Here is a 27869-nt window from a genome sequence, read left to right on the forward strand (position 1 = left end):
TCTGGCAAGACAGCAATTGGTGGAAGATGACCATTGTGTTTAAAATAGTGATGGGACAATTACCAATTTTTTTTTTTTTTTTACCAATATTGATATCTAATTTTAGGTCAATACCGATACCATAAATTTAGCCAATATCCACTGGTACACCCTTTGGCACATCAAGTATAAAGAAAATGTACACATTTTAAATTTTAAATGCATCACATGCATACAAAAGTCACACTGACTATTTGATAAACTTTTCCTTTCTAGGAGATAAACTAATTATAATTTAGAGATACATATTCAATTAGGGAGATTACTTCCCAGTAAAAGTAGGTCTTAGACAGGGATGTATAATGTCACCATGGTTGTTTAATATATTTATAGATGGGGTTGTAAAAGAAGTAAATGCTAGGGTATTGGGGAGAGGGGTGGGATTAAATTATGAGGAATCAAATATAAATTGGGAGTTGACACAGTTACTTTTTGCTGATGATGACTGTGCTTATACGAGAGATTCTAAAGTTGCAAAGGTTAATGGACGAGTTTGGGAGGGTGTGTAAAGGTAGAAAGTTGAAAGTGAGCATAGATAAGAGTAAGGTGATGAGGGCATCAAATGATTTAGATAAAGAAAAACTGGATATCACATTGGAGAGAGGGAGTATGGAAGAAGTGAATTTTTTTTTTTTTTTTCTCAACAAGTCGGTCGTCTCCCACCGAGGCAGGGTGACCCAAAAAAGAAAGAAAATCCCCAAAAAGAAAATACTTTCATCATCATTCAACACTTTCACCACACTCACACATTATCACTGCTTTTGCAGAGGTGCCCAGAATACAACAGTTTAGAAGCATATACGTATAAAGATACACAACATATCCCTCCAAACTGCCAATATCCCAAACCACTCCTTTAAAGTGCAGGCATTGTACTACAATGCCAATGAAGAAGTGAATGTTTTCAGATATTTAGGAGCTGACTTGTCAGCGGCTGGGTTTATGAAGGATGAGGTTAACCATAGAACTGATGAAGGAAAAAAGGCGAATGGTGCATTGAGGTATCTGTGGAGACAAAAAACGTTATCCATGGAGGCAAAGCAGGGAATGTATGATAGTATAGTGGTACCAGCACTCTTATATGGGTGTGAAGCTTGGGTTGCAAATGCTGCAGCAAGGAGGCAGCTGGAGACAGTGGAGATGTCCTGTCTAAGGGCAACGTGTGGTGTAAATATTATGCAGAGAATTCAGAGTGTGGAAATTAGGAGGTGTGGAGTTACTAAAAGTATTAATCAGAGGGCTGAAAAGGGGTTGTTGAGGTGGTTTGGTCATTTAGAGAGACTGGATCAAAGTAAAATGATTTGGAGAGCGTATAATTCTGTAGGGAAAGAAGGCGGGGTAGGGGGTCATTCTCAAAAAGGTTGGAGGGAGGGGGTAAAGGAGGTTTTATGGGCTAGGGGCTTGGATTTCCAGCAAGCATGTGTGAGCATGTTTGATAGGAGTGGATGGAGATGAATGGTTTTTGGGACCTGACGAGCTGTTGGAGTGTGAGCAGGGTAATATTATGTGAAGGGATTTAAACCTGTTAGCCGGACTTAAGTCCTGGAAATGGGAAGTACAATGCCTGCACTTTAAAGCAGGGGTTTGGGATATTGGCAGTTGGGAGGGACTTTTAAATTGTCGTATCTGAGCACCTCTGCAAAGACAGTGGTTATGTATGAGTGAGATGAAAGTATTTCTTTTTGGAGATTTTATTTCTTTTTGGATCACCCTGCCTCGGTGGGAGACAACAGACGTGTTGAGAAGAAAAAATCAATTAAGGAAACAAACCAATAATACAATACTATACATATTTTTATGTTTGTGAATCTGTGCATTGTCAGCAAAGTAGTTTACTGTAAATTCATGAACTCCATGTAAATATGCAAGACAGACTTTTAAAAGTTTTATTTAAAGCCCTTTATAAAAATTTACATATAAATTTTACACATTAAAAAGCTAGAAAAATATCACATTATCAAGCCTGAAATACAGAGCATACATAGAAAATATTAAGCTCTACTGAATATCATACTAGCAGAGAATTTCAAGCAACTATATATACTGTTATTTTAATGTGTTAGAAGTGATCAAGGTCCTAGGACTGATGCATTGTCTAATAAATATGTCCTACTGATTGCTCAAGGGTCTTATTAAACCAATTTGTCTGTATCAATTACCAAGGTTTATATCAACTAATTAGTATAGACAAATCATGTTCATTCTTTTCAAATTCAGTAATTTTTACAAAAGTTTATTTCACATTAGACAAGAACATCCCTCTCCTTAACTATAGACTAGTTTAAATGCAGCAGTAAATTAAGCATTTGCAGATCTTTCATATGTTTAATATCCATCCATCACCACAAAGCCAAATTCACAGATATTGTTGACATGGTAATTGCTATGTGAGCAAACAAAAATATGTAAATGTAGGAAAAAATCTCAGCATATAAATAAGTGTCTTTAAAAAAAAAAAACAGATGCTATGGATTTACTATGTTGGTGAGGGGCTCTTGATTTAGGGAATTGGATCTGTGCTCCAGTTCCCCAAATGCCTTCCACATCCCCCCCAGGCGCTGTATAATCCTCTGGGTTTAGCGCTTCTCCTTTGATTATAATAATAATAATAATAATAATAATAATAATATGGATTTACTGAGCTAGTTCAGCGTTTCCTGCAAGAACAAAAATGCGTATGAATTCCAATACACCTAGAATATATAACAAACTAAAACAAATGCAGAACCTGTGGTAAACAGGCAACATGCTGCCCTTGAGGGGCTCGGTTACCTCCCTCAGTGTCTTATTTCAAAAAATTATGTTAAAAATGAATTGTGATGGTGGAAAACTATCATTAGCTTTACATAGTTGACACAATACACTGAATAACTAATTTTCACCCATTAATATTTGGTGACAAAAGGTTGTGCACCCCAGATCTAAAACTAATACAACAAATTACCATTTGTTCCTTGACAACACAGGATCATTATCCTTACATTTTGCACAGGCATAAAGATATAAATTCATATGAATGGTGCCTTAAGCACAAGATGAAGGTTCATAAGGGTGTTTGTCATCGCTGAGATCCTGTGCTGTCTCAGGGTCTGCCTGGTGAAGTGGTTTGGTGTCCTCTGGCCCTGTGCTTGCTACAGCAAATGTTGAGATGATTGTATTCTCTTTGGTGAAGTGTACTACCATCCTATAGATCTGTGCAACAGGGAAAACTCTTGTAGATTATTATAATAATAGGTTGGCATTAAAACTTGTAGACATCATACAGCAACTTGGGAATGAGTGCAAATCAGGTTCAATCCAAGGGAAGTGTAGCTCCAATTCCTTGAACCAAGAGCCCTCCATCTTCAACCTTCCATGAAGGGAGACTGATTTCAAGAAGTTTGTAAGTGACAACATAAACATTAACACTCATAAATACTACTGTACAATAATCACTTCTTAATAAAAGAGTTACATCCAATGAAAACAAAGGAAGCTTCAATATCACCAACAGAAAGAATGAAAAATTAATTTAAAGGGAAATGAGAGATGAGAGCCGTATCCCTGGGATGTGTAGAATCTTACAAAAGAGTGAGGTCCTTGGTGATCTTGAGCGAGATTTTGTCTGCAATAGAATAATAACCCTAGACTTAAGGAATGTGGCAATCTGAAGTTACTAGGCTATCTTTCTCAAATCTCCATAGAGCTACTTATAGTTACCATAGTGAACAAGAGAGTGGGCATGTCAAGAAGAGGGTGGTCATGTGAACAAGAGGGTGGTCATGTGAACAAGAGGGTGGTCATGTGAACAAGAGGGTGGGCAAGTAAACAAGAGAGTGGGCAAGTAAACAAGAGGGTGGGCAAGTAAACAAGAGGGTGGGCAAGTCAACAAGAGGGTGGGCAAGTAAACAAGAGGGTGGGCAAGTAAACAAGAGGGTGGGCAAGTAAACAAGAGGGTGGGCAAGTAAACAAGAGGGTGGGCAAGTAAACAAGAGGGTGGGCAAGTAAACAAGAGGGTGGGCAAGTAAACAAGAGGGTGGGCAAGTAAACAAGAGGGTGGGCAAGTAAACAAGAGGGTGGGCAAGTAAACAAGAGGGTGGGCAAGTGAACAAGAGGGCAAATAAATCTGGATTAATTTTATAAGGAAGGTGAACAAGAAGCCATTACTTCAAATTGGAAAAAATGAAAATCGAAGATAAAGTACCTCTTTACAAAAGAATAGTTGGTAAAATATGATTCTAGTTTGTGCTGCATTTAACTATATAAAACAGATACCATGAGCATAACTATATCTGCAAAGGTAAATACCAGTAGGTGTTGTACATTTTTTTTTTTTTTTTAACTCTACAGCCAAGGCATGGAGACCCAGAGAGAAAACACTTACCAACATTCTCTGAACTGCCATCTTTCCAAAAGTATGCTGACATCACAGTCAGATTAACCTCTGACTGCAATATCCCCAATTCTTCAGCGTGCAGACAATATCCTTTTTGCCTCCAGGACTCAAGTTTATCTAAACATTTTCCCTGAATCCCTTCATAAAAGTAACCCATACTCACACTCCAATAGCAAATCCATTAAAAGTCATTTGTCTCCACTTGGACAAGTTCTTTAAGTCAGTTCCTGATCAACTGGACTGTGGTGCACTACACTACACAGCATATTTGAACTTCATGCAGCTAGTACTAACAGCCTGGTTGATTAGGTCATCCACTGGCCTGGTCTAGGGCTGGGCCTCAAGTACACACTCTCAGTAAATCTCTAGGTAGGTATGAACTCCTATCTAACATGCTTTCTCAAACCTGCTACAGGCTCAAGACAAACTCAAAGCCTCTGGCAACTCCACTTCCATCCAACCATTCCTGGGATGACCTCTGCACCTCCTACCTTCCACTCTATTTATACACCCTCTTCATAAACCTATCCCTCTTCTTTATCTTCTCTACCTCGCCAAACCATCTCAACAACCCCTCCTCGCCCCACATTGCCTTTTAATTTCTACACCAAATTCTCGGAATGATATTTACACAACACATTACTCATTTTTTATTATCAATAATGCTAAAGATACAGGAAAGTACAAATATGAACAGGTAAAAAACTAAGACGCTACTAACCTGGAATAGCGCTAAGGTAAGGCTGACAACACCAGAAGCAATAGCTAAAGAATGGCCAGAGCAGAAAGATCCAATGACACCACAGAGAAGGAGACTCTCTTCCAGAATCAATTGCAAACATTTCTGAAACAAAAAATTAAAAGCTTATTCACCAATCATCACACTTAATGCTTTTAATATTATGGATTCACTAATCTATCCAGCTACTACAACACTTGGAAAAAAAAAAAATGGAATAAAAGATTGCATTCACAATGTACTGATTTTCAATCATATATAAGGTTCCTCACAAGAGACTGAACTAGAAACTGCAGCATATAAGAATAAAGTCTGAATTATTTCAATGGACAAGAGATTTTGTTTGAAAGCTAAATACAAACCGTGATATTCACTGAAAGTCATTTACAGTGGACCCCCGGTTAACGATATTTTTTCATTCCAGAAGTATGCTCAGGTACCAGTACTGACCGAATTTGTTCCCATAAGGAATATTGTGAAGTAGATTAGTCCATTTCAGACCCCCAAACATACACGTACAAACGCACTTACATAAATACACTTACATAATTGGTCGCATTGGGAGGTGATCGTTAAGCGGGGGTCCACTGTATTGTGACAATCTGAGTTCATATACTGCAAAGATTCTATGCAAGAAAAGAAATGAGCAAAAGTAGTAACAGATGGATGATTGAATATAACGTGAATACAACATGTAACGTGAATACAACATGTAAAGTAAATACAACACATAATACTGTAGAAATGGGAGAAAGTAAAAACAGTACACAGATTATAAATTCTGTGATAAAATACTAAAACGATGAGGTAAAGAGAGGAACCTTAATGCCACTAATAAAAAAAAAAGTGTCACCAGATCATATTAATGAAATTACTTTAAACTCCTACATAGCACTAGCCAGCCTGAAAATAGCCTACAGATCTATGGACAGGGAAAATACTAAAATATCTGTTCACAACAAATACCAGATCAAAATTTGATGACCATGAAGCAGCAGTATGATGTCCAAAATAGCAAGTGGAAAAAGCTGAAAGATGAACAAGACAAATGTTCCCAGAGCTCAAAAATACAAGTCAAAAAAAAAATCATTAGACGCTCACTGGATGAAATAATGAAAGGACATGAAAAACTGATAAGAGTGATTAACACCACTAAGGAGAATAAAAGGACACAGCTATAAACTAATAAAAGGTTCTAAACAACACTAGAAAGTTCTTAATGAACAGAAGCACAACAACAGTATGAGTTAGAGAGAGAATGCAGTAAGTGTTACAGCCATGTGCTAAAAATAGGGAACTATAAGCTGAGTTCTGCTCCTGTAGCTATGAATAAATAATTAGTGTGATTATAAAATAAAAGAAAATTGGACAGAAACCAGGTACAAGATCCCAGAAAAAATGTAGTGATGAAGTATGGACAGACACTGGTGTAAAGCAAAGGTGGCTAAGAACTATGTATTTCAGCAAAATGAAGATTTAAGAAAACAAGTAGATGAAAGGACCACTGCAGCTAATGATATTTAAAAAGAAAATGAGAACAACCTTAGGCTATAATAAAAATGGCTGACAAAACAATCTTTTTCAGAGGCAGAGCCATGTTTACAACAAAGTTTTGAAGAAAATTACCACCATAAGACAAAATTATGAATTTGCAAGTATTTTAAATTTAATGTCTATACAGAAATATTCTTAAGATATCAGCTAGCAAAAAACTTAATACTTAAGTAGAAAATTTCACTAATGGGGAAAAGCTAAGATATCAGCTACACCATTTTTTTACACTTAATCTGGCAATTTTACAACATTGTAATGACAATTTCATCTTACCAAACTTACCAAAAGGGTAGGTTCATCACTTAATGCTCCATAAAACATTTCTGTTACTCCTGCAGCCGTGGAGCGAGAGAAGATTGATACATCTCCACACAACAAAAGAATAAGAGACCACCCCTCATATTGGATAGTACCAAATGCAACACTGGCAAGTATTATTGCCAGGAAGGAGACAGCCTGAGGACAAAAATCAAATGAAGGTGCGTGATTAATAACATGTGTAGTAAGCTTTTTGTACTGTGGTAAGTTATTGTACCACAGTGACCTGTGGCCTGGTAGGCAACACACTAGCTTCACACACTGAGTGTCCATGGCTCGATCCCTGGCAAAGGTAGAAACATTGGGTGCGTTTCCATACACCTGTTGTTCTGTTCACCTAGCAAGCAAGGAGGTACCTGGGTATTAGTCGACTGGTGTGGGTCGCATCCTGGGGGACAAGATTGACGACTCCAATGGAAATAAGAGACAGTCCCTCGATAATGCACTTCCTTTCTTGGGTTATCCTGGGTGGCTAACCATCCCGGATTAAAAATTTAAGCAAAATCTTATTTTATCTACATGGAACAAAACTCGTATAAACTTTCTATCTTAAGTTGGAATATTGCATCAGTTAGGAAATGATTTCCTGACCATCATAAAGTAACTACTGAACCTATTGATGTGTGTGTCTACAAGAGTGCAGAGTACCTGAAAAATCCCAGTCTCCTAAATTGCACTCATTTGTTACACAACCTCAAATCTACTAACTCTCATGTTCTGTATATTAAAAAATCGCATCCTCGTCAACTTCTTGCCAATAAGACAACAAGAGGGGCTTCAATACCATGGCATTAGGATTTATATTGGGAACTCTGCTCTAAACATATTTAACTTGTATGCTCCTGCTGATAAGTATAATTATATAGAGCTCCCAACTTGTGCCCAATATTAACCTATTCTTATAACTCGAGATTATAATGCACGACACAAAAGCACTGGAAGCTCACACTTTGGCAATCGTAATGGTAAATAACTTTTGTCGCTCATAAATAAGTCATAATCATGTGCAAATTGTAGGCGACCTTCAACCCCCACATATCTATGGAGACATCCTGGTTCTGTGTCTTGGCTTTAACATTACTTTTAACAGCCGAGTCTTCCATTGTAACAGATATATCATCAGATCATTTCCCAAGATTAACCACTCTAGATATTGGTAATGCTATCCTCCCTGGTGTGATATTCAAACAAAAATGTTTTCATGTTTCCCCTGATCAGCATGATGACTTTGTTGCACATCTCATAATTAATCTAGGTGTGTGTTCGGTAATGGGGATCAATGACAAGACTTTGGAGGCTCCTTACTTTATTTGGGCTCTTGGTACACAGGCAGTGTGTTTAAGTTGCCCAGGCCCGGAGGGCCATGTCCAGGAGAGAGTGACAGAGTAGACCTTGTTGACTGAGTGAACTTGGCTGCCTAAATGAGACTGGGTAAGCGTGGTGCTGACTGAGCTGGGTAATCATATGCCACAAGGTGTCAGCACCAGTATGGCGTGAAATATGAACCCAGCTGAGCATATATCACTCAGCCACCTCCCTGTGGTCGTCCTCGACCATGACTGACTATGAATTATGTGTAGTGGTACATCATGGATGCTAATTGCTATGACCTACTAGTATGTGACTGTCGGCTTATGGGTTAAATTTAACAACCGGCTATCAATTAAATCAGACCCACAACACTGGAAATATGTCACTGACTTTTTTGGGTTATCTTAGGTAATTTACATTATGTATGATAACTGTACTTGTGTATTCCTGTGCCTAAATACACTCACTACAATTACAGACCCTGATACCGTATTGTACTAAGAAACGTGTGCAAATGTATACTTACAGAAGAGATCACGTTGAAAAATAAGGCATTGTGTTCTTGACATTTGCTCCTCAGGATCACAGCCGCATTAGACATTGCAGCTGAGGATGATGAGAAAGCTTCCCTTATGTTAAAGTCATCTGAAGAAAACTCAATTTCTGACAGCTTCTTAGCAATGGCACTGATAAACTTAGGTGGTGTTCTCACACCCCTAGGGAACACTAGGCAGATAATAGCATGAATGAAGCTCACAATACTTGATACAGAAGAGAAGATCATCACTTCTGAATATATAATGTAAGGGCTAATAACAGCCCTAACAAATACAGGTGATGTAACTATAGCCAGGCCTGCATAACCAATAGCTGATATTAGGGCATTACAAGTCATCTGAAAGAATAAATTTTTTGTAATATATGCAACAAATATTACTGAAATAAGAATAGATCTGATATCTAATTTATTTAAAAAAAACAAAAAAGAATCAACACATCAGCCATTTCCCACCAAGGCAGGTTGACTTTATATATGATTTTTTTTTTTTAACAAGTCGGCCATGTCCCACCGAGGCAGGGTGACCCAAAAAGAAAGAAAATCCCCAAAAAGAAAATACTTTCATCATCATTCAACTCTTTCACCACACTCATGCATAATCATTGTTTTTGCAGAGGTGCTCAGAACACAACAGCTTAGAAGCATATACGTATAAAGATACACAACATATCCCTCCAAACTGCCAATATCCCAAACCCCTCCTTTAAAGTGCAGGCATTGTACTTCCCATTTCCAGGACTCAAGTCCGACTATATGAAAATAACCGGTTTCCCTGAATCCCTTCACTAAATATTACCCTGCTCACACTCCAACAGATCGTCAGGTCCCAAATACCATTCGTCTCCATTCACTCCTATCAAACACGCTCATGCACGCCTGCTGGAAGTCCAAGCCCCTCGCCCACAAAACCTCCCTTGCCCCTTCCTTCCAAAGTTCTCGAGGACAACCCCTACCCCGCCTTCCTTCTCCTACAGATTTAAATGCTCTCCATGTCATTCTACTTTGATCCATTCTCTCTAAATGACCAAACCACCTCAACAACCCCTCTTCAGCCCTCTGACTAATACTTTTATTAACTCCACACCTTCTCCTAATTTCCACACTCTGAATTTTCTGCATAATATTTACACCACACATTGCCCTTAGACAGGACATCTCCACTGCCTCCAACCGCCTCCTCGTTGCTGCATTCACAACCCAAGCACGCCCATATAAGAGTGTTGGTACTACTATACTTTCATACATTCCCTTTGCCTCCATAGATAATGCTTTTTGTCTCCACATATACTTTAATCCTCCATGGGGAAGTGGAACAATTCTTCCTCCGTAAGCCATGCGTGTTGTAAGAGGCGACTAAAATGCTGGGAGCAAGGGGCTAGTAACCCCTTCTTCTGTATATATTACTAAATGTAAAAGGAGAAACTTTCGTTTTTTCTTTTGGGCCACCCCGCTTCGGTGGGATACAGCCAGTGTGTTGAAAGAAAGATATACTTTAATGCACTACTCACCTTTTTTCCCTCATCAATTCTATGATTAACCTCATCCTTCATAAATCCATCCACTGACATGTCAACTCCCAAGTATCTGAAAACATTCACTTCTTCCATACTCCTCCTCCCCAATTTAATATCCAATTTTTCTTTATCTAAATCATTTGATACCCTCATCACCTTACTCTGTTCTACGTTCACTTTCAACTTTCTACCTTTACACACACTCCCAAACTCGTCCACTAAACTTTGCAATTTTTCTTTAGAATCTCCCATAAGCACAGTATCATCAGCAAAAAGTAACTGTCAATTCCCATTTTGTATTTAATTCCCCATAATTTAATCCCACCCCTCTCCTGAATACCCTAGCATTTACTTCTTTTACAACCCCATCTATAAATATATTAAACAACCATGGTGACATTACACATCCCTGTCTAAGACCTACTTTTACCGGGAAGTCGTCTTCCTCTCTTCTACACACCCTAACCTGAGCCTCACTATCCTCATAAAAACTCTTTACAGCATTTAGTAACTTACCACCTATTCCATATACTTGCAACATCTGCCACATTGCTCCCCTATCCACTATCATATGCCTTTTCTAAATCCATAAATGCAATAAAAACTTCCCTACCTTTATCTAAACACTTCACATATATGCTTCAATGTAAACACTTGATCTACACAACCCCTACCCACTCTAAAACCTCCTTGCTCATCCGCAATCCTACATTCTGTCTTACCTCTAATTCTTTCAATTATAACCCTACCGTACACTTTTCCTGGTATACTCAGTAAACTTATTCCTCTATAATTTTTACAATCTCTTTTGTCCCCCTTCCCTTTATATAAAGGGACTATACATGCTCTCCGCCAATCTCTAGGTACCTTCCCCTATTTCATACATTTATTAAACAAAAATACCAACCACTCCAACACTATATCCCCCCCCCTGCTTTTAACATTTCTGTCATGATCCTGTCAGTTCCAGCTGCTTTACCCCCTTTCATTCTATGTAATGCCTCAAGCACCTTCCCCACACTCGCATCCTGTTGTCCGGGTGGAAACATTTCGACACGTTTCCTTACACCTGTTGTCCTGTTCACCTAGCAGCAAATAGGTACCTGGGTGTTAGTCGACTGGTGTGGGTCGCATCCTGGGGGACAAGATTAAGGACCCCAATGGAAATAAGTTAGACAGTCCTCGATGACGCACTGACTTTCTTGGGTTATCCTGGGTGGCTAACCCTCCGGGGTTAAAAATCCGAACGAAATCTTATCTTATCTCTTATCTTATCTTCTTCACTCCTAAAAGATGGTATACCTCCCTGTCCAGTGCGTGAAATTACCGCCTCCCTTTCTTCGTCGACATTTAAAAGTTCCTCAAAATATTCTCGCCATCTACCCAAAACCTCCCTCTCCCCATCTACTAACTCCCCTACTCTGTTTTTAACTGACAAATCCATATGTTCCCTAGGTTTTCTTAACTTGTTTAACTCACTCCAAAATTTTTTCTTATTTTCATTAAAATTCCTTGACAGTGCCTCTCCCACTATCATCTGCTCTCCTTTTGCACTCTCTCAACACTCTCTTCGCCTTTCTTTTACTCTCCATATACTCTACTCTTCTTATAACACTTCTGCTTTGTAAAAACCTCTCATAAGCTAACTACTTCTCTTTTATCACAACTTTTACTTCATCATTCCACCAATCACTCCTCTTTCCTCCTGCACCCACCCTCCTATAACCACAAACTTCTGCCCCACATTCTAATACTGCATTTTTAAAACAATTCCAACCCCTCTTCAACCCCCCCACTGCTCATACTTGCACCAATTCACCTTTCTGCCAATAGTTGCTTATATCTCACCCGAACATCCTCCTCCCTTAGTTAATACACTCTCACCTCCCTCTTACTTCTTGTTGCCATTTTCCTCTTTTCCCCATCTACCTCTTACTCTAACTGTAGCTACAACTAAATAATGATCCGATATGTCAGTTGCCCCTCTATAAACGTGTACATCCTGGAGCCTACCCATCAACCTTTTATCCACCAATACATAATCTAAAACTACTTTCATTACGTGCTATATCATACCTTGTATATTTATTTATCCTCTTCATAAAATATGTATTACTTATTATTAAATCTCTTTCTACACATAGCTCAATTAAAGGCTCCCCATTTTCATTTATCCTTGGCACCCCAAATTTACCTACTACTCCCTCCACAACATTTTTACCCACTTTAGCATTGAAATCCCCAACCACCATTACTCTCACTCTTGGTTCAAAACTCCTCATGCATTCACTCAACATTTCCCAAAATCTCTCTCTCTCTCCTCTACACTTCTCTCTTCTCCAGGTGCATATATGCTTACTATAACCCACTTTTCACATCCAACCTCTATTTTACTCCATAATCCTTGAATTAATACATTTATAGTCCCTCTTTTCCTGCCATAACTTATCCTTCAACATTATTGCTACTCCTTCTTTAGCTCTAACTCTATTTGAAACCCCTGACCTAATCCCATTTATTCTTCTCCACTGAAACTCTCCTACCCCCTTCAGCTTTGTTTCACTTAAAGCCAGGACATCCAGCTTCTTCTCATTCATAACATCCACAACCATCTCTTATCATTTGCACAACATCCACACACATTCAGACTTCCCACTTTGACAATTTTCTTCTTATTCTTTTTAGTAATTACAGGAAAAGGGGTTACTAGCCCATTGTTCCCGGCATTTAAGCTGACCTTTACAACACACATGGCTTACGGAAGAAAGATTCTTATTCCACTTCCCCATGGATATAAAAGGAAAAGTAATAAGACCAAGAACTATTAAGATAAACTCAAAGAAAACTCAGATGAGTATGTATAAATAAACATGTACATGTACTTCTATAAATATTTATAGTAAAAAATAAATGAAATTAGATACCAACTATTAGGGCTTAGGAATGCATCTCTGATTATAATGTGGGAGTCTAAGGGAAAATGGATAATGAGTATGAAGATACAATGCTGAGAAGTTAGAACTTATTAATGCTATATATCCTGAGCAATCTTTACTACACTAAAAACTTACTCTGTATATTGCATCTTCAAATTCATAATTTTAATTTGTGTTTAATATCACAATTCAGAATTTTTACAAATAAAATTTTGACTCACCAATGGGCCTTGCACTTTACCAAATAAAAGGGAGAGAAAGCCTTCGCTACTAGTTATTACACCAAACAGTGATGCAACAATGCACGGTAGAACATAGTATTCTGGGTAGCGGTTGTGTAATCCATACATCATTTGAGAGGCACTCAAATACAAGACCGTAAATACTCCCAGTGTCTGAAAAAAAAATTAATAAAATTAAATATTTAAAACAATGCCTTTCATTGCTATGAAGATCACCTGTGTTTGGAAGGAATAATGTTAAAATAAGAATGTCTATAATAAAGTTATACACAAATAACCCGCACATAAAAGAGAGAAGCTTACGACGACGTTTCGGTCCGACTTGGACCATTGACAAAGTCACACTGTGCGCTTGTATATAAGTATTGACTGATGCCCTCGTACACATTTTATTGTCCTGACAAAAATGGTTGCAAAAGTTCAGTGAATTCTACTTCTTTATCACTCTTATGCTGAGGAAATGCTACCTAATACACTTTAGCTTTATCATACTCCACTGCAAAAGATTATGCAAATCCATTTTGTGGGGGTTAAGCAATAAATCCCCAGAAATTAGACAATACATTTTGCTTCTGCAACCCTTATTATCTGCGCATTAAATTAAGTTTTTGTTCATTAATCCCACCTTGTATTATACAAGGGGCTGAGTTAAGAGGTACCAAGCATTCATTCAGATACTGTAATATTTTTCATTCTTACAGCATAAGAGAATTCATAGGAGTACGTATAGTATTAAATTTCAATCATACTTCAGTTTTGAAATGCAAAGCACTCTACCATCTGCACACCAGCCTGAACAAATCAGTGTATTTTATTTTAAATAAACCGGCCATCTCCCACAGAGGGAGGGCGACCCCCAAATATAAACACTTTCACCATCACTCACTATCACTGTCTTGCCAGAGGGGCACTAATATTAGCAGTTCAAAACCACAAATATCCCCACAATATTAAATGTTATTCTATAACTCCTAATAAAGTAGAAAATACTTACTACTCTTGCTATAAGGAAAAGTATTTCAACTGTGAACAAATGGGCGAAATACACGTTGGGCCAGCCAGCCTCCTGCCTCCTCAACTCCCACATGGCAAGGACAACCTGTAAAAAATAAAGATATTCATTCACATGAAAAAAAAAAAAATAAAAAAAATAGCAAGTTTCCAGAAATAAATAGTATTCAACAACACCATGAAAGGTTAAATAAATATCTAGAGATATAAAATTGTCTTAAGAACAAAGAAAGTCCAACAACTGTACATTAAATAATGGAATAAAGTAACTCCACAATACATACATTTTGTATTATCTTCAAACACCCAGCCTCAACAAATATTAAAAAATCAGTGATGAAGACAATGAACATATGCAGAAAAATATATTTTACAAATATGATGCATTTTTATGAAAGAGAATTATTTTGACAAGAAAAAAAAAAACATGATTAGTTCTGGAATCATTGACAAGTAATCAACATACAATAAAACTATCAGGACTGAGCCTCAGTCAAATTCAAACATCTCATTATTTCTTTACAACACTGCAGACATTTTTACTATACATATAGTTTTTTAAGTATGCATACATACCTCAAAATGTGTCGTAGTGCATCTGACAAGGCTTCACACTGTGAATTAGGTTAAGTATATTGAAATATGGTTCAGTCAGTGCTGTTACAGACAGCCATCAGTTAGACTATTATAAAACAAATGAATAATCATGTGATTGAGGTGGTAGTTTAGGTAGCAGTGAATGCAAAAGAATGAGTGTTGATCAATGACAAGCAATTAGTAAACTTCAGAGATCAATGAAGAGTAAAACAACCTGTATCAACAAATTTTTAATTTAATACAGGATAAAAAAAATAACGAAAAAAGGTACAATACCGTGACTGGAACGATACACAAATAACCCGCACATAGAAGAGAGGAGCTTACGACGACGTTTCGGTCCGACTTGGACCATTTACAGAGTCCAATGGTCCAAGTCGGACCGAAACGTCGTCGTAAGCTCCTCTCTTCTATGTGTGGGTTGTTTGTGTATGTTTAATACAGGATACTGTTTAGTTAAATTCATAATTAAAAACCCTTGCCTTCAAATTTTAGACTTTCAGCAATTTACATACTATTTGCATTTACTAATAACTGGAGCTGTGTTAAATCTCTCTATTATTTATTTCACCCTGACATTTCCCTCCACTCCATGGCTTATATTTTTGTATCTAGATCTCACACTGGCAGTATTCATAGTTACAAGATCACAATTATTCTCATGGTATTCAGTCTTCAGAAATTTTTTCTATGATAGCATTAGACTGAGTACTATGTATATTACTCTTTAATTCTCATTTTTTAACCACAAAAGTCATTAAAACCCAATGATTTTCTAATAAACAGCTGAAGGCACTTGCACGCAGGTCCGTACTTGCAGGCACCACTTGTACCCTCCTACGCAATGGTTGCTTAGTTGTGGTTTCATTTCGTAACTTTATTTGCCAACATAAGGATGGTCATATATGGTATGTAGCATACAAATATAAATTTCATTTCTGTGCATATTATACAATGTGAGATTTACATGTTATAACATATTAAGCACAAAAAAAAAGCCACTAGCATGCTTGAGCATTTCGGGCAGACTAAACCCAATGCTTAAAGACTTAAAACTAGATATAGGTCATGGAGTGGCAAATTTTAATTATTCATTATTTTACGATATAAAAGAGAGGTAGCTTGGTTAGTTATATAAGATATGGTGCAACAAAATAAATTTCTCTAGTCTAATGTAACACAGTGGATTTCACTGTATCAGACATACCATACTTTTTAAATGTGATGGAATTTACCCACTATATAAACCTTAACTCTGAATTTGTTAGGATAAAAAAAAAATCAGGGTAAGGAAAGAGATAAAATAGAAATGATGGAATATAGCATTATGTTAAAAAATGCATAACGAAGTTAAAAATTAATAAAAATAATAATGAAATAATATACAAGTACATCACTGATGATTTCTAGCACTGGATGGTCCTGCACCTCCTTTAGTCCAGACAAACTTAAGAGCTTTACAGCTCCAGTAAAATTCTAAAATTTGTCAATTTGGGTGCAGTAGTGCTGTAGCTTACTTTGACTTGATTATTTTCTTTTTTTTAGTTATACACCTACTATCCGACTTACGATCGAGTTTGGTTCCGAGAAACCGGTCGTAAGTCGAAATGGATGCAAGTCGAACTTTACTACTGAATATCAACATAACATTTTTGTAATGACTACTTTATTGTTTTATTTTGCTATTTCATGTTTTACTTTACTTTTTATGCTGTTAGTACTGTATTTTATACTGCAAAGTTTAGGATAAACACTGTGTACAACACAAACACTTGTTTATTTCCCAGAAATTTGGCATAAAAAACACGGTCGTAAGTCGAGTCGTCGTATGTCGAGCAGGTCGTAAGTCGGATGGTAGGTGTAACCGATTTTGATGGAATTTATATTTTTGGGTAATTGATTGATAAATAAATTTTCTTGTTAAAACATCTTGTTTAATCCTGTTTCAGTGATACAGGTACCTGTCGAGTACAGTACCTTGCACAGTAGAGTACCTGTCAAGTACAGTACTTTGCACAGTAGAGTACCTGTCGAGTACAGTACCTTGCACAGTAGATTATCAATAAACATGTACAGGTACTGTACCTGTATTTCATTTAATTATTTATTTAACATTCTAGATAGTAGGTTGGTAGACAGCAACCGCCCAGGGAGGTACTACCGTCCTGCCAAGTGAGTGTAAAACGAAAGCCTGTAATCGTTTTACATGATGGTAGGATTGCTTGTGTCCTTTTTTCTGTCTCGTAAACATGCAAGATTTCAGGTACGTCTTGCTACTTCTACTTACACTTAGGTCACACTACACATACATGTACAAGCATATATATACACACCCCTTTGAGTTTTCTTCTATTTTCTTTCTAGTTCTTGCTCTTGTTTATTTCCTCTTACCTCCATGGGGAAGTGGAACAGAATTCTTCCTCCGTAAGCCATGCGTGTTGTAAGAGGCGACTAAAATGCCGGGAGCAAGGGGCTAGTAACCCCTTCTCCTGTATATATTACTAAATTTAAAAGGAGAAACTTTCGTTTTTCCTTTTGGGCCACCCCGCCTCGGTGGGATACGGCCGGTGTGTTGAAAGAAAGAAAGATTTATTTAACATTTAATATTTCTTTATTTTAAGGTTCTAGTGCTCCATGGTGCTTTCGAGACATATGAGAAGTGTATAATTAGTGGGTTAGTGTGTGTTGATGAAGGTGATCACCATTGGTTCGGCAAAATGGTTAATCCAGCAAAGCTTTGGAAAATTGGTGGTGTACCTGTAATACAATATTCTCAATGGGAAAGTGGAGAAGAATCCTTCATCCGTAAGCCATGAGTGTTGTCAGAGGCAACTAAAAGGCTGAGAGCAAGGGACTAGTAACCCTTTCTCTTGTATAAATTACTGAATATAGAGGAAAACTTTTGTTTTTCTTTTTAGGTCACCCTGCCTTGGTGGGCAACAGGCAGTGTGTTGACAAAAAAAAAAAAAAAAAAAAAAATACAATGCAATACAATACCATACCTGTAAGGCCAGCAGGAGTAGAAGACCAACTTGCAAGCCTAATACCCATGGAAAAGTTGGAAGGAAGTAGTGATCATCTGGCTTCCAATTAATAGCCTGATACTGTACTGCTGTCAAAAGGATCACTATCCATAGTCCCAGTGAGCTATGAAGACCCTATAAGAAACAAATACTATTACAAATCCTAAAATTTATATAAATTAGCCACTTACTGAAATTATTATTGTTGTATTATTACACTCTTGATTAAGCACTAAATCAATATGGAAGGGTCATATAGCAACTGGGGGAAATAAAGAGAAAATCAGGTCTGATCCAAGGGAAGGGTAGCTCAAATTCCTTGGATCAAAAGTCATTTACTAGCATCAAGACACCTCTCCTGAAAGACATCTTATCACAAATATTGTACTGAAATTATATTAAGCTTAAGTGAATCCCTTCATCTTTAGATCATATTAAGCAAAATAAACAAAACTAAGACTTCAACAATGTGTGTCATAGCCATAGTTTATTCACAGAATATTTTCATCTTGGAATCAAAATTTTAACTCAGTTACAGTACAAGTCTCAAATTAGCTACTGACCTCCCATCTCATTGTGAACATTATAAGTTTTTTTTTTTTTTTTTTTTAACCCTTTCACCTGTAGGTGCTATTTGGGTCAAGTGTAACATGTATCTGGCAGTGGGCACAAAATGGCATGTGTAAAAACACTAATATATCAGAAGCTCAACTAAAACTAAAGTTACCTTTCCACCGTTTTTGTGCCATGCTGCACTTCCATGTAGTACTTTGTTGTCACTTGTGGTATAGACCCCAATGGAAACAAGTCACAAACTTCTTGGGCTATCCTAGATAATTTACACATGTTACTATGTATGATAATTTGTGTAATGTACTTGTGTATATCTTACCTAAATAAACTTATTTATGATAAAAGTTGTGTGGGTGATTGTGAAGACAGTGAAAACTAAGAGAATTTCTAGATTAGATACCAAGCATAAAAAAATCTGGCAGGTACACACAAAGTTACAGTGTTTGACTATAAAGTAGGAAGTCAGATAAGATGTTTGAACACAGCAGAGAGGAAAACCAAGATGAGTGAATATAGTGAGAATAATATGGTAGGCATGTGAAAACACAATGGTAAATAGCAAGACTTAAAGCAAATATTTTGTTAGCAGGGAAACAACTAATGACATTGCTATTTTTGAAACCATGCTAAGCAATACATAATGACAGATGCTACATTGACTATTTCATTGCAATGTAGTGGTATTATCCTCAACTGGGTAAAGTTGTCAATTTTAATGAAACTGGGTAATGTACTGAATTAAAAATCAAAGGACTAGAATAGTGCAGAGTACTTATAATTTAACCCATTCTTGGGTTTAGTTATTATTAAAGACCAGTTAGTAGTTCTTAAAACAGCTACTTGAAATATGGCTATTCTACAAGCACTAGCTTAAGCCCAACTAGAATCACTAGCTGCCAATGATACATTGGCAGCTATTGTTTCTAGCTATTGCTAAACAACTGATTCTAGCAGTTACTGATTCTAGCTATTACTAAACAACTGTGATGAAAATGAAGTCATTTAAATGGAACAATAAACCATTTTAAACTTGCATGATTGTACTTACAACTGTTGTTGCAAAGATTTTTCTTGAACAGATGCCAGCCATAACTATGACAGCAGCAACCATAATACTGACACCCGAGGGAACTATCAAGTAGAACCGTGGATCTTGATAATAATTTACATAACCTCGAGTGTCAGGCCTGAAAATATTTTTTTTTATTTAAATTTATAAGCAAAGCTTTGATTTAAAAGTAATGCATTCTATTACTTTTATAATTTTTTGGATACTTCTGTTATAAAATATTTTGTGCAACAGTGCCCTGTGGCCTGGTGGCTAAAGCTTTCATTTCATACAGAAAGTGTCCGGGGTCGATTCCCAGTGAGGGTAGAAATATTGGGCATGTTTCCTTATATTGGTCAGCTAGGCCTGTATACTTTGTACATGTACTTGTAGAAATAACACGACGGCATTTTCCCACCGAGGCAGGGTGACCCAAAAAGAAAAAAAAAAAAAAAAAAAAAAAAAAAAAAAAAATTCATCATTCAACACTTTTACCCTCACCCGTACATAATCACTGTCTTTGCAGAGGTGCTCAGATATGACAGTTTAGATGGCCCTCAAACTGCCAATATCCCAAACCCCTCCTTTAAAGTGCAGGCATTGTACTTCCCATTTCCAGGACTCAAGTCCGACTAACCAGTTTCCCTGAATCCCTTCACAAAATATTACCTTGCTCCCACTCCAACAGCTTATCAGGTCCCAAAAACCATACATCTCTATTCACTCCTATCTAACAAGCTCACGCACACTTGATGGAAGTCCAGAGCCCCTCGCCCACTAAACCTCCTTTACCCTCTCCCTCCAATCTTTTCGAGGACAACTCCTTTGTTCCATTCTCTAAATGACCAAACCACCTCAGTAACCCCTCATCAGCCCTCTGACTAATACTTTTAGTAACTCCACACCTCGTACCTGCTAGAAAAATGACAGGATGGATAATGAGAACCTTCAAAACTAGGGAGGCCAAGCCCATGATGACACTCTTCAGGTCACTTGTTCTATCTAGGCTGGAATATTGCTGCACACTAACAGCACCTTTCAAGGCAGGTGAAATTGCTGACCTAGAAAATGTACAGAGAACCTTCACAACGCGCATAACGGAGATAAAACACCTCAATTACTGGGAGCGCTTGAGGTTCCTAAAACTGTATTCCCTGGAACGCAGGCAGGAGAGATACACGATTATATACACCTGGAAAATCCTAGAGGGACTAGTACCGAACTTGCACACGAAAATCACTCGATACAAAAGCAAAAGACTTGGCAGACGATGCAACATCCCCCCAATGAAAAGCAGGGGTGTCACTAGCACGTTAAGAGACCATACAATAAGTGTCAGGGGCCCGAGACTGTTCAACTGCCTCCCAGCATACATAAGGGGGATTACCAACAGACCCCTGGCAGTCTTCAAGCTGGCACTGGACAAGCACTTCAAGTCGGTTCCTGACCAGCCGGGCTGTGGCTCGTACGCTGGTTTGCGTGCAGCCAGCAGCAACAGCCTGGTTGATCAGGCTCTGATCCACCAGGAGGCCTGGTCACAGACCGGGCCGTGGGGGCGTTGACCCCCAGAACTCTCTCCAGGTAAACTCCAGGTAAACCTCCTCCTCCTAATTTCCACACTACAAATTCTCAGCATACTATTTACACCACACAATGCCCTTAGACACAACATCTTCACTGCCTCCAGCAGCCTCCTCGCTGCAGCACAGAAATAAACATATTATAATAATATTATTATTATATTATATGCGAGGGTGATGTGTTGTGTGAATATTATGCAGAGAACTCAAGAGCTTGGAGACTAGGTATGAGATTACCAAAAGTATTATTCTGAGGGCAGAGGAGGGGTTGTTAAGGCAGTCTGAACATTTTGAGTGAATAAAGCAATACAGGATGGATAGGAAGGCATATAAATCTGAAGAGAGACTTATGCAAATGTTGAACAAGTGTTTCCTTCTTCAACCTGTCAGTTTTCTAGGCAATTTACATTGCATATAAATCTGGGGTGTAGGGAAGGAGGGGCAGGTGTCACCCCAGGAAAGTATGAAAGAGGAGCAGAGTATGGAAAAGTGAGTGCTTGGGGCTTGGGTATCCAACAGGCGTGTGCAAGTGTGCTTGATAGAAGTGGAGGCAAGCGGTTTTTATGAGTGACGTGTTGTTGAAATGCGAGCAAAGTAACATGAAGGGATTCAGGAAAACTGGTTAGCTAGACTTGTGCCCTGCAGGAGAAAAGTATGGTGCTTGCACTCTGAAGGCAGAGTGGGAATGTTGCAGCTCAGAGGGTCATTTGAGCTGTGCTTTTCAGCAAGTTTCTGGTATGACAGTAATTGACTGAATGATGGTGGTGGTTTTCTTTACCCAGTGGGAGATGGCCAGTGTTAACCCCTTCACTCTCCAGTCCCAAAATAAGAAATGCTCACAGTATCAGTATTTAAAAAAAAAATCTTCAAAAAAATGGTTGAGAATCTTTTTATGAAGGTAAAGACACCAAAAGTAAGAAATCTGATGGACAACTTACGGAGTTATAAAGGCACAAATTTAGCAGTGAGAGCGCAATTCACACATCAGCGATTTTGTCTGAGTCCTATTTTATGCGAATTACACTAGTTAAAAAAGGAAGAAGCTCACAGAGTTGGAGGGTTATATAAAAAAAAAATTCACGAATTTGTTCTTGCACTGAACCTTCCATGCTGCACAGAGTATACGTAGTAGCAAACATTTCCATATGCTGTGACTTTTGAGTGCACCTTTTCAGTAGCATTAAGACAAAATCATGCATTTTAATTCCACTTTAGTTGATAGTATACTGTGAAGCACTGTTTAGCTACTCCATACAGTATTCTCAAGAATACTAGCATATCTGTTCAGGACTAAATAGTATATACTCAAATTTGAGAAATAATAAATAGGTCATGAAAAACATGGAGGTAAATGTCAACAAGGAATAGTGATTTACCTATCTGTAGCTGTTGACTTATGATTAACGAGTTGAATGGATACCCACATCCCAAAGCCACCCAAAATCTGAAAAATATGAAGAGGAAAAAATATTCAGCTTTTCAAAAATGGGATCAATTTATTTTACATTTGTTTTGGGACATTTTTGAGTAAGATGGTCAATGTATTCAATAATCTTTTCATAGCACACTGCACTGTATTGTAATCTCAAACTAGGACAACTCTACTTTTTACAACTAGTCAATTACAATTTTATACTTTTTATAAACACAATCTTGTAACTTGTATTATTACTTTTTTTTTTTTTTTTTTTTTAACTGTCTATCAATACCTTGTAATTAGACCAATTAGAAAAACTATGTAGTCTTAGTTCTAGTAGAGTTGCTTGAAACACTGCATCCTACAGTCTTTCAAATTATTGCACATTTTTGATGCAATGATTTGAAATTAAAATTACAGTAATTTTTATTATTATTATCTTTTCAAATGTTTTCTCGAGTGTATATTTGTGTGTAACTGAACAGACATTGTATGGGTACTGTGATACTGTAATGTGAATATGTGGTAGTGCTGTACATAGACATACAAATGTGCATAATAAAGCTATTGAAACTTAAAAAATTATATGATTAATAAAAGATGGGACATATTAAGCATATTCTTTACTCTTTTAACCCTTAAACTGTCCAAACGTTGATTTATGTTTGCTCACATAGCGCTCAGAACGTAGATCTACGTTTTTTTTACATGCTTTCTTATGGAGAAAATCAAGGTCTGAGCGCTACGCGCGCAAACGTAGATCTATGTTTGGACAGTTAGAGGGTTAACAACTGTATATATAGAATACTGCAAGTAGACAACTATTAATGTGATAGTTCCTGCCTAATTAATGTGATAACTGCCTGCCTTTCTTCTATCCTGCCTCTATCTTATTTATTTATTTATTAATTTGAACATGATACATAGAACTACAAGGAAATACAGTGGTTAAGTTTAACATGCCAAAGCCCCTTGTATGCAGAGCATTATGGGCAGGCTTAAAATTAACTTAAGAATAACTAAGCAATGATATATTCAGTGATAAACATTGTTGTAAACAGTTAACAATTTAACACAAATGAGTATTTCAAAGACAGGTCATATGGTCTTTTACTGTGTTGCTGTACATTCAGAAGAATGGAGTATTCTGTTAGGCAATGTAATTAAAAATAACAAAAGTTTGATTGGGTCACAGGTTAAACATTTATGAGATACAATTATTCAGTATTTATTTGGTTGTGGGTGAGCAAGTGATTTTTAAAAAGAGACTTGAATTTATAAAGTGTTTCTTTTATATTCACAGGTAGTGAATTCCAGATTTTTGGGCCTTTTATGTGCATTGAGTTTTTGCACAGTGTGAGATGGACACTAGGAATGGTCATGTGTTCTGTCGAGGTTGGTAAGGAGACGTTTGAGGGGAGGGTTTATATCCGAGTTAAGTGTTCTATGTATGTAGTAGGTACAATAATAAGTATGGTGAGTAGGTTTAGAGTTTTGAATATTGGTGGAGTGTGCTGCCTGTAGTGGGAATTTGTTATCATTCTGACTGCAGCCTTTTGTTGGGTAATTAATGGTCTGAGATGGTTTATTGTTGTTGAGCCCCATGTACAAATTCCATAGGTGAGATAGGGGTAAATAAGCGAGTGATATAGGGCCAGGAGGGCTGACTGTGGAACATAGTACCGTATCTTCGATAGTATGCCTACGGTCTTAAAAATTTTCTTGGAAATTTGTTGTATATGTGTTTGAAATTTGAGTCTATTATCAAGGTGGATTCCTAAGAATTTTCCCTCTGTGAGCTTTGTGATAGGTGATCCATTTATCATTATGTTAAGAGGGACATCTGTAGCTCTGTTACTGAACTGAATGAAGTAGGTTTTGTCAATGTTGAGAGTAAGTTTGTTAGTCCTCATCCAGGTAGATATTTTCTGTAATTCGGTATTCACAGTATTGGCTAGCATGACTGAGCTCGGGTGAGAGAAAACGTATGTAGTGTCATCTGCAAATAGTGTGGGTTTGAGTAGTTGCAATGCATTTTTTAGGTCATTTATGTAAATGAGAAAGAGAAGAGGGCCAAGGACACTGCAAGTACTGCAATTTGCCATTAACAGAAATGATCAATGTTGAAATGTTGAATGAGCACTGTACTTGAATAAATTATACTCACCAAAAGTATGCCATACGTAAACAGTAACAGCCATGCCACACGTCGATTCATGATTGTCTCGTCTTCAGCCCTGTAATATTAAAGTGGTCACTAGGTGATTACATAAACTAGACACAGTATATGTAAAGAACTGTAAATTCTGGCATAATTATTTACACTGCAGATACTGTACACTGATTCATGTAAATGTTTCATGGAATAGTGTTCCAATTCACTAACCTTTTCTGGGATGACCCTGACTCCTTCCCTTCATTCCAGATTTATATGCTCTCCTAGTTATCTGTCTCCATCCTCTAAATGTCCAACCCACTTCAACATACCTTCCTTAGCCCTCTGGTAATACTTTTGATAACACCACACCCCCTCCATATCTCCAAACTTCAAATTCTCAACACATATTCACACCACACATTGCCTCAAACATGACATCTCTAATACCTCCAGCATCCTTCTAGCTGTAAAACCCATGTTTTACACCCATACAACAGCGTTGGTACCACTATACTTTTGTACATTCTTCTCTTTCTATCTTATTCTTTCCTTCATAGATGTCTCTATGCACCACACAACTTTTTTTTTCTTTGTCAAGTCTATGATTCATCTCATCTTTCACAGAACCATCTTCCAACAAGTTAGGGGATGATAAAGAATCAACTGCTCAATTCCTAGTTAAGTGGCAACTAAAAGAAATAGACGAGCAATCAGAACCTGAAAAATGGTTAACACTGCAGACATTACATTTGCAGAATCTTTCACTGAAAAGGATTCTGAAAAATCTAGAAGCAATGGTTTGAAGTGGCTTCTGGAACAAGCAATGATGCCTTGTCATTAGCTGTATTAAGCACTGCAGGATAAAACAGTTAGCCAACTGTTGTGGGTTTCATCCTGGGAAAGAATAATTCAGATTATTAACCTGGACCAGGCGATAAATGACAAGCCCATGCACTCTGCCCCAGGCCCAGACTCGTGGAACTCCACGTTCATCAAGAACTGCAGGAAGCCCTTATCACGTGCTTTTAACATCCTATGGAGAGGGAGCATGGACACTGGGCTCGTCCCACAGTTACTAAAAACAGCAGACATAGCCCCACTTCACAAAGGGGGCAGTAAAGCAATAACAAAGAACTACAGACCGATAGCACTAATGTCCCACATCATAAAAATCTCTGAAAGGGTTCTAAGGATCAAGATCACCACCCATCTAGATACCCATCAATTACACAACCCAGGGCAGCATGGGTTTAGAGCAGGCTGCTCCTGTCTGTCCAAACTACTATATCACTATGACAATGTCCTGGATGCACTAGAAGACAAACAGAATGCAGATGTAATATACACAGACTTCGCAAAAACCTTCAACAAGTGTGACCATAGTGCAATAGCACACAAAATGTGTGATAAAGGAATAACAGGAAAAGTTGGCAGATGGATCTATAATTTCCTGACAAACAGAACACAAAGAGTAGTAGTCAACCAAGTAGTCTGAGGCAGCTACAGTGAAAAGCTTTGTTCTGCAAGGCACAGTACTCACTCCCATCTTGTTCCTCATATCGGACATAGACAGGGATATAAGCCACAGTGCCATGTCCTCCTTTGCAGAAGACACCCTAATCTACATGACAATGTCCTGCATAGAAGACACTGCAAGGCTCCACGCGTACATCAACCAAATCTTTAAATGGGCTGCAGAAAACAATATGAAGTTCAACGACTAGAAATTTCAATTACTTTATTTTATGGGGAGCGCTAAACCCATAGTGATTATACAGCACCTAGGGGGTAGGTAAGTAAGTTTATTCAGGTATACACAAATACAGTTACATTGATTATCATACATAGCAGCATATGTGTAGACAACCTAGGATAACCCAAAAAAGTCAAAATGACTTATTTCCATTGGGGTAATTTTAATACCTTATTATTATACTAGAAAGGAGATAATATCTTATTATTATAATATAAAAGGAGATAATACCTTATTATTATACTATAAAGCAGATATACTAGGAATAAGGTAAAATGAGCTATTTATATTTACACGAGAGTTAGCTAAAAAAAAAAATAAAAAAACATTCCCCTCCTTTTCTGTCGTTACATTCATTAGACAGCTTTTGGCTTTCTTCTTGAACTGGTTTATGCAGTGACTGGCTTTGACATGTGCAGGCACTCTGTTCCATTCCTTTATGGCTGTACAATAATACAATATCTATTTCTACAAGTACATGTACAAGGTATGAAGGCCTAGCTGACATAGTGACGTACTACTATATAGAAAACTGCTTATTATGCTGAGCATTTCGGGCAAATCAGGTCAGTTTTGTCCCAGGATGCGACCCACACTAGTCGACTAACACCCAGGTACCCATTTTACTGATGGGTGAACATAGACAACATGTGTATAGAAACCACGCCCAATGTTTCTACCTTCGCCGGGAATCGAACCCGGAGAGTTTTTGCCACCAGGCCAACTGTTAGCTAGTCAGTTTACAGAAGGCATTTAGGCTTGATTCAGGGAATTGGCGCACAGACCCACTTCCCTAGATCAAGAGCCCTTCAACAGCATCAAGGAGCCTCCCTTGAGGGGTATATGTACGAAAATAAACTAACACTGGCCACCTCAGCGCCAGGAAAACCAATTATTTCCCCACTTTATGTTTACACCTTGACACGGAAATAGAACAAACACGCATTTTAGAACTTACTAAGTGAGCAGATGTGATGTGCTAAAGGTGTGAGTATATGGACGAGCTGGTTAACCAGTGCTGAAGATGACAGCTGTGTGCGTAGTACGTCCTGGCGACTCCCCGTTCAATTCCTGTGTTGTTGCCACCCTGGCCACCACCACGGGGAATACCATCCATGGCCA

The 27869-nt window shown here is 37.7% G+C and overlaps 1 protein-coding gene across 1 annotated transcript; it reads right to left on the reverse strand.

Moving 5' to 3' along the window:
• Nucleotides 1-1911: 1911 nt before the first annotated feature.
• LOC128685068 (uncharacterized) lies at nucleotides 1912-27869 on the reverse strand. The gene is made up of 11 exons (XM_053771537.2): nucleotides 27706-27869; nucleotides 25004-25073; nucleotides 22796-22863; nucleotides 19840-19978; nucleotides 18198-18353; nucleotides 14582-14686; nucleotides 13567-13740; nucleotides 8863-9231; nucleotides 6990-7163; nucleotides 5136-5258; nucleotides 1912-3231 (listed from the first exon to the last, which is right to left on the reverse strand). The coding sequence occupies exons 2-11, from the start codon at nucleotides 25052-25054 to the stop codon at nucleotides 3064-3066; spliced, it is 1527 nt and encodes a 508-aa protein (XP_053627512.1). The 5' UTR covers nucleotides 25055-25073; nucleotides 27706-27869; the 3' UTR covers nucleotides 1912-3063.

The sequence above is a fragment of the Cherax quadricarinatus genome, chromosome 5, assembly GCF_038502225.1.
Source record: "Cherax quadricarinatus isolate ZL_2023a chromosome 5, ASM3850222v1, whole genome shotgun sequence".
NCBI lineage: Eukaryota > Metazoa > Arthropoda > Malacostraca > Decapoda > Parastacidae > Cherax > Cherax quadricarinatus.

Coding starts and splice junctions, on each gene's coding strand:
- LOC128685068 (XM_053771537.2), bottom strand. CDS start 25,054: ATGAATCGACGTGTGGCATGGCTGTTACTGTTTACGTATGGCATACTT. Junction 9,232..13,566: donor GTAAAGTGCAAGGCCCATTG/GTGAGTCAAAAT, acceptor TTATTCTTTCAG/ATGACTTGTAATGCCCTAAT. Junction 3,232..5,135: donor TTACCTTAGCGCTATTCCAG/GTTAGTAGCGTC, acceptor CCTGTTGCACAG/ATCTATAGGATGGTAGTACA.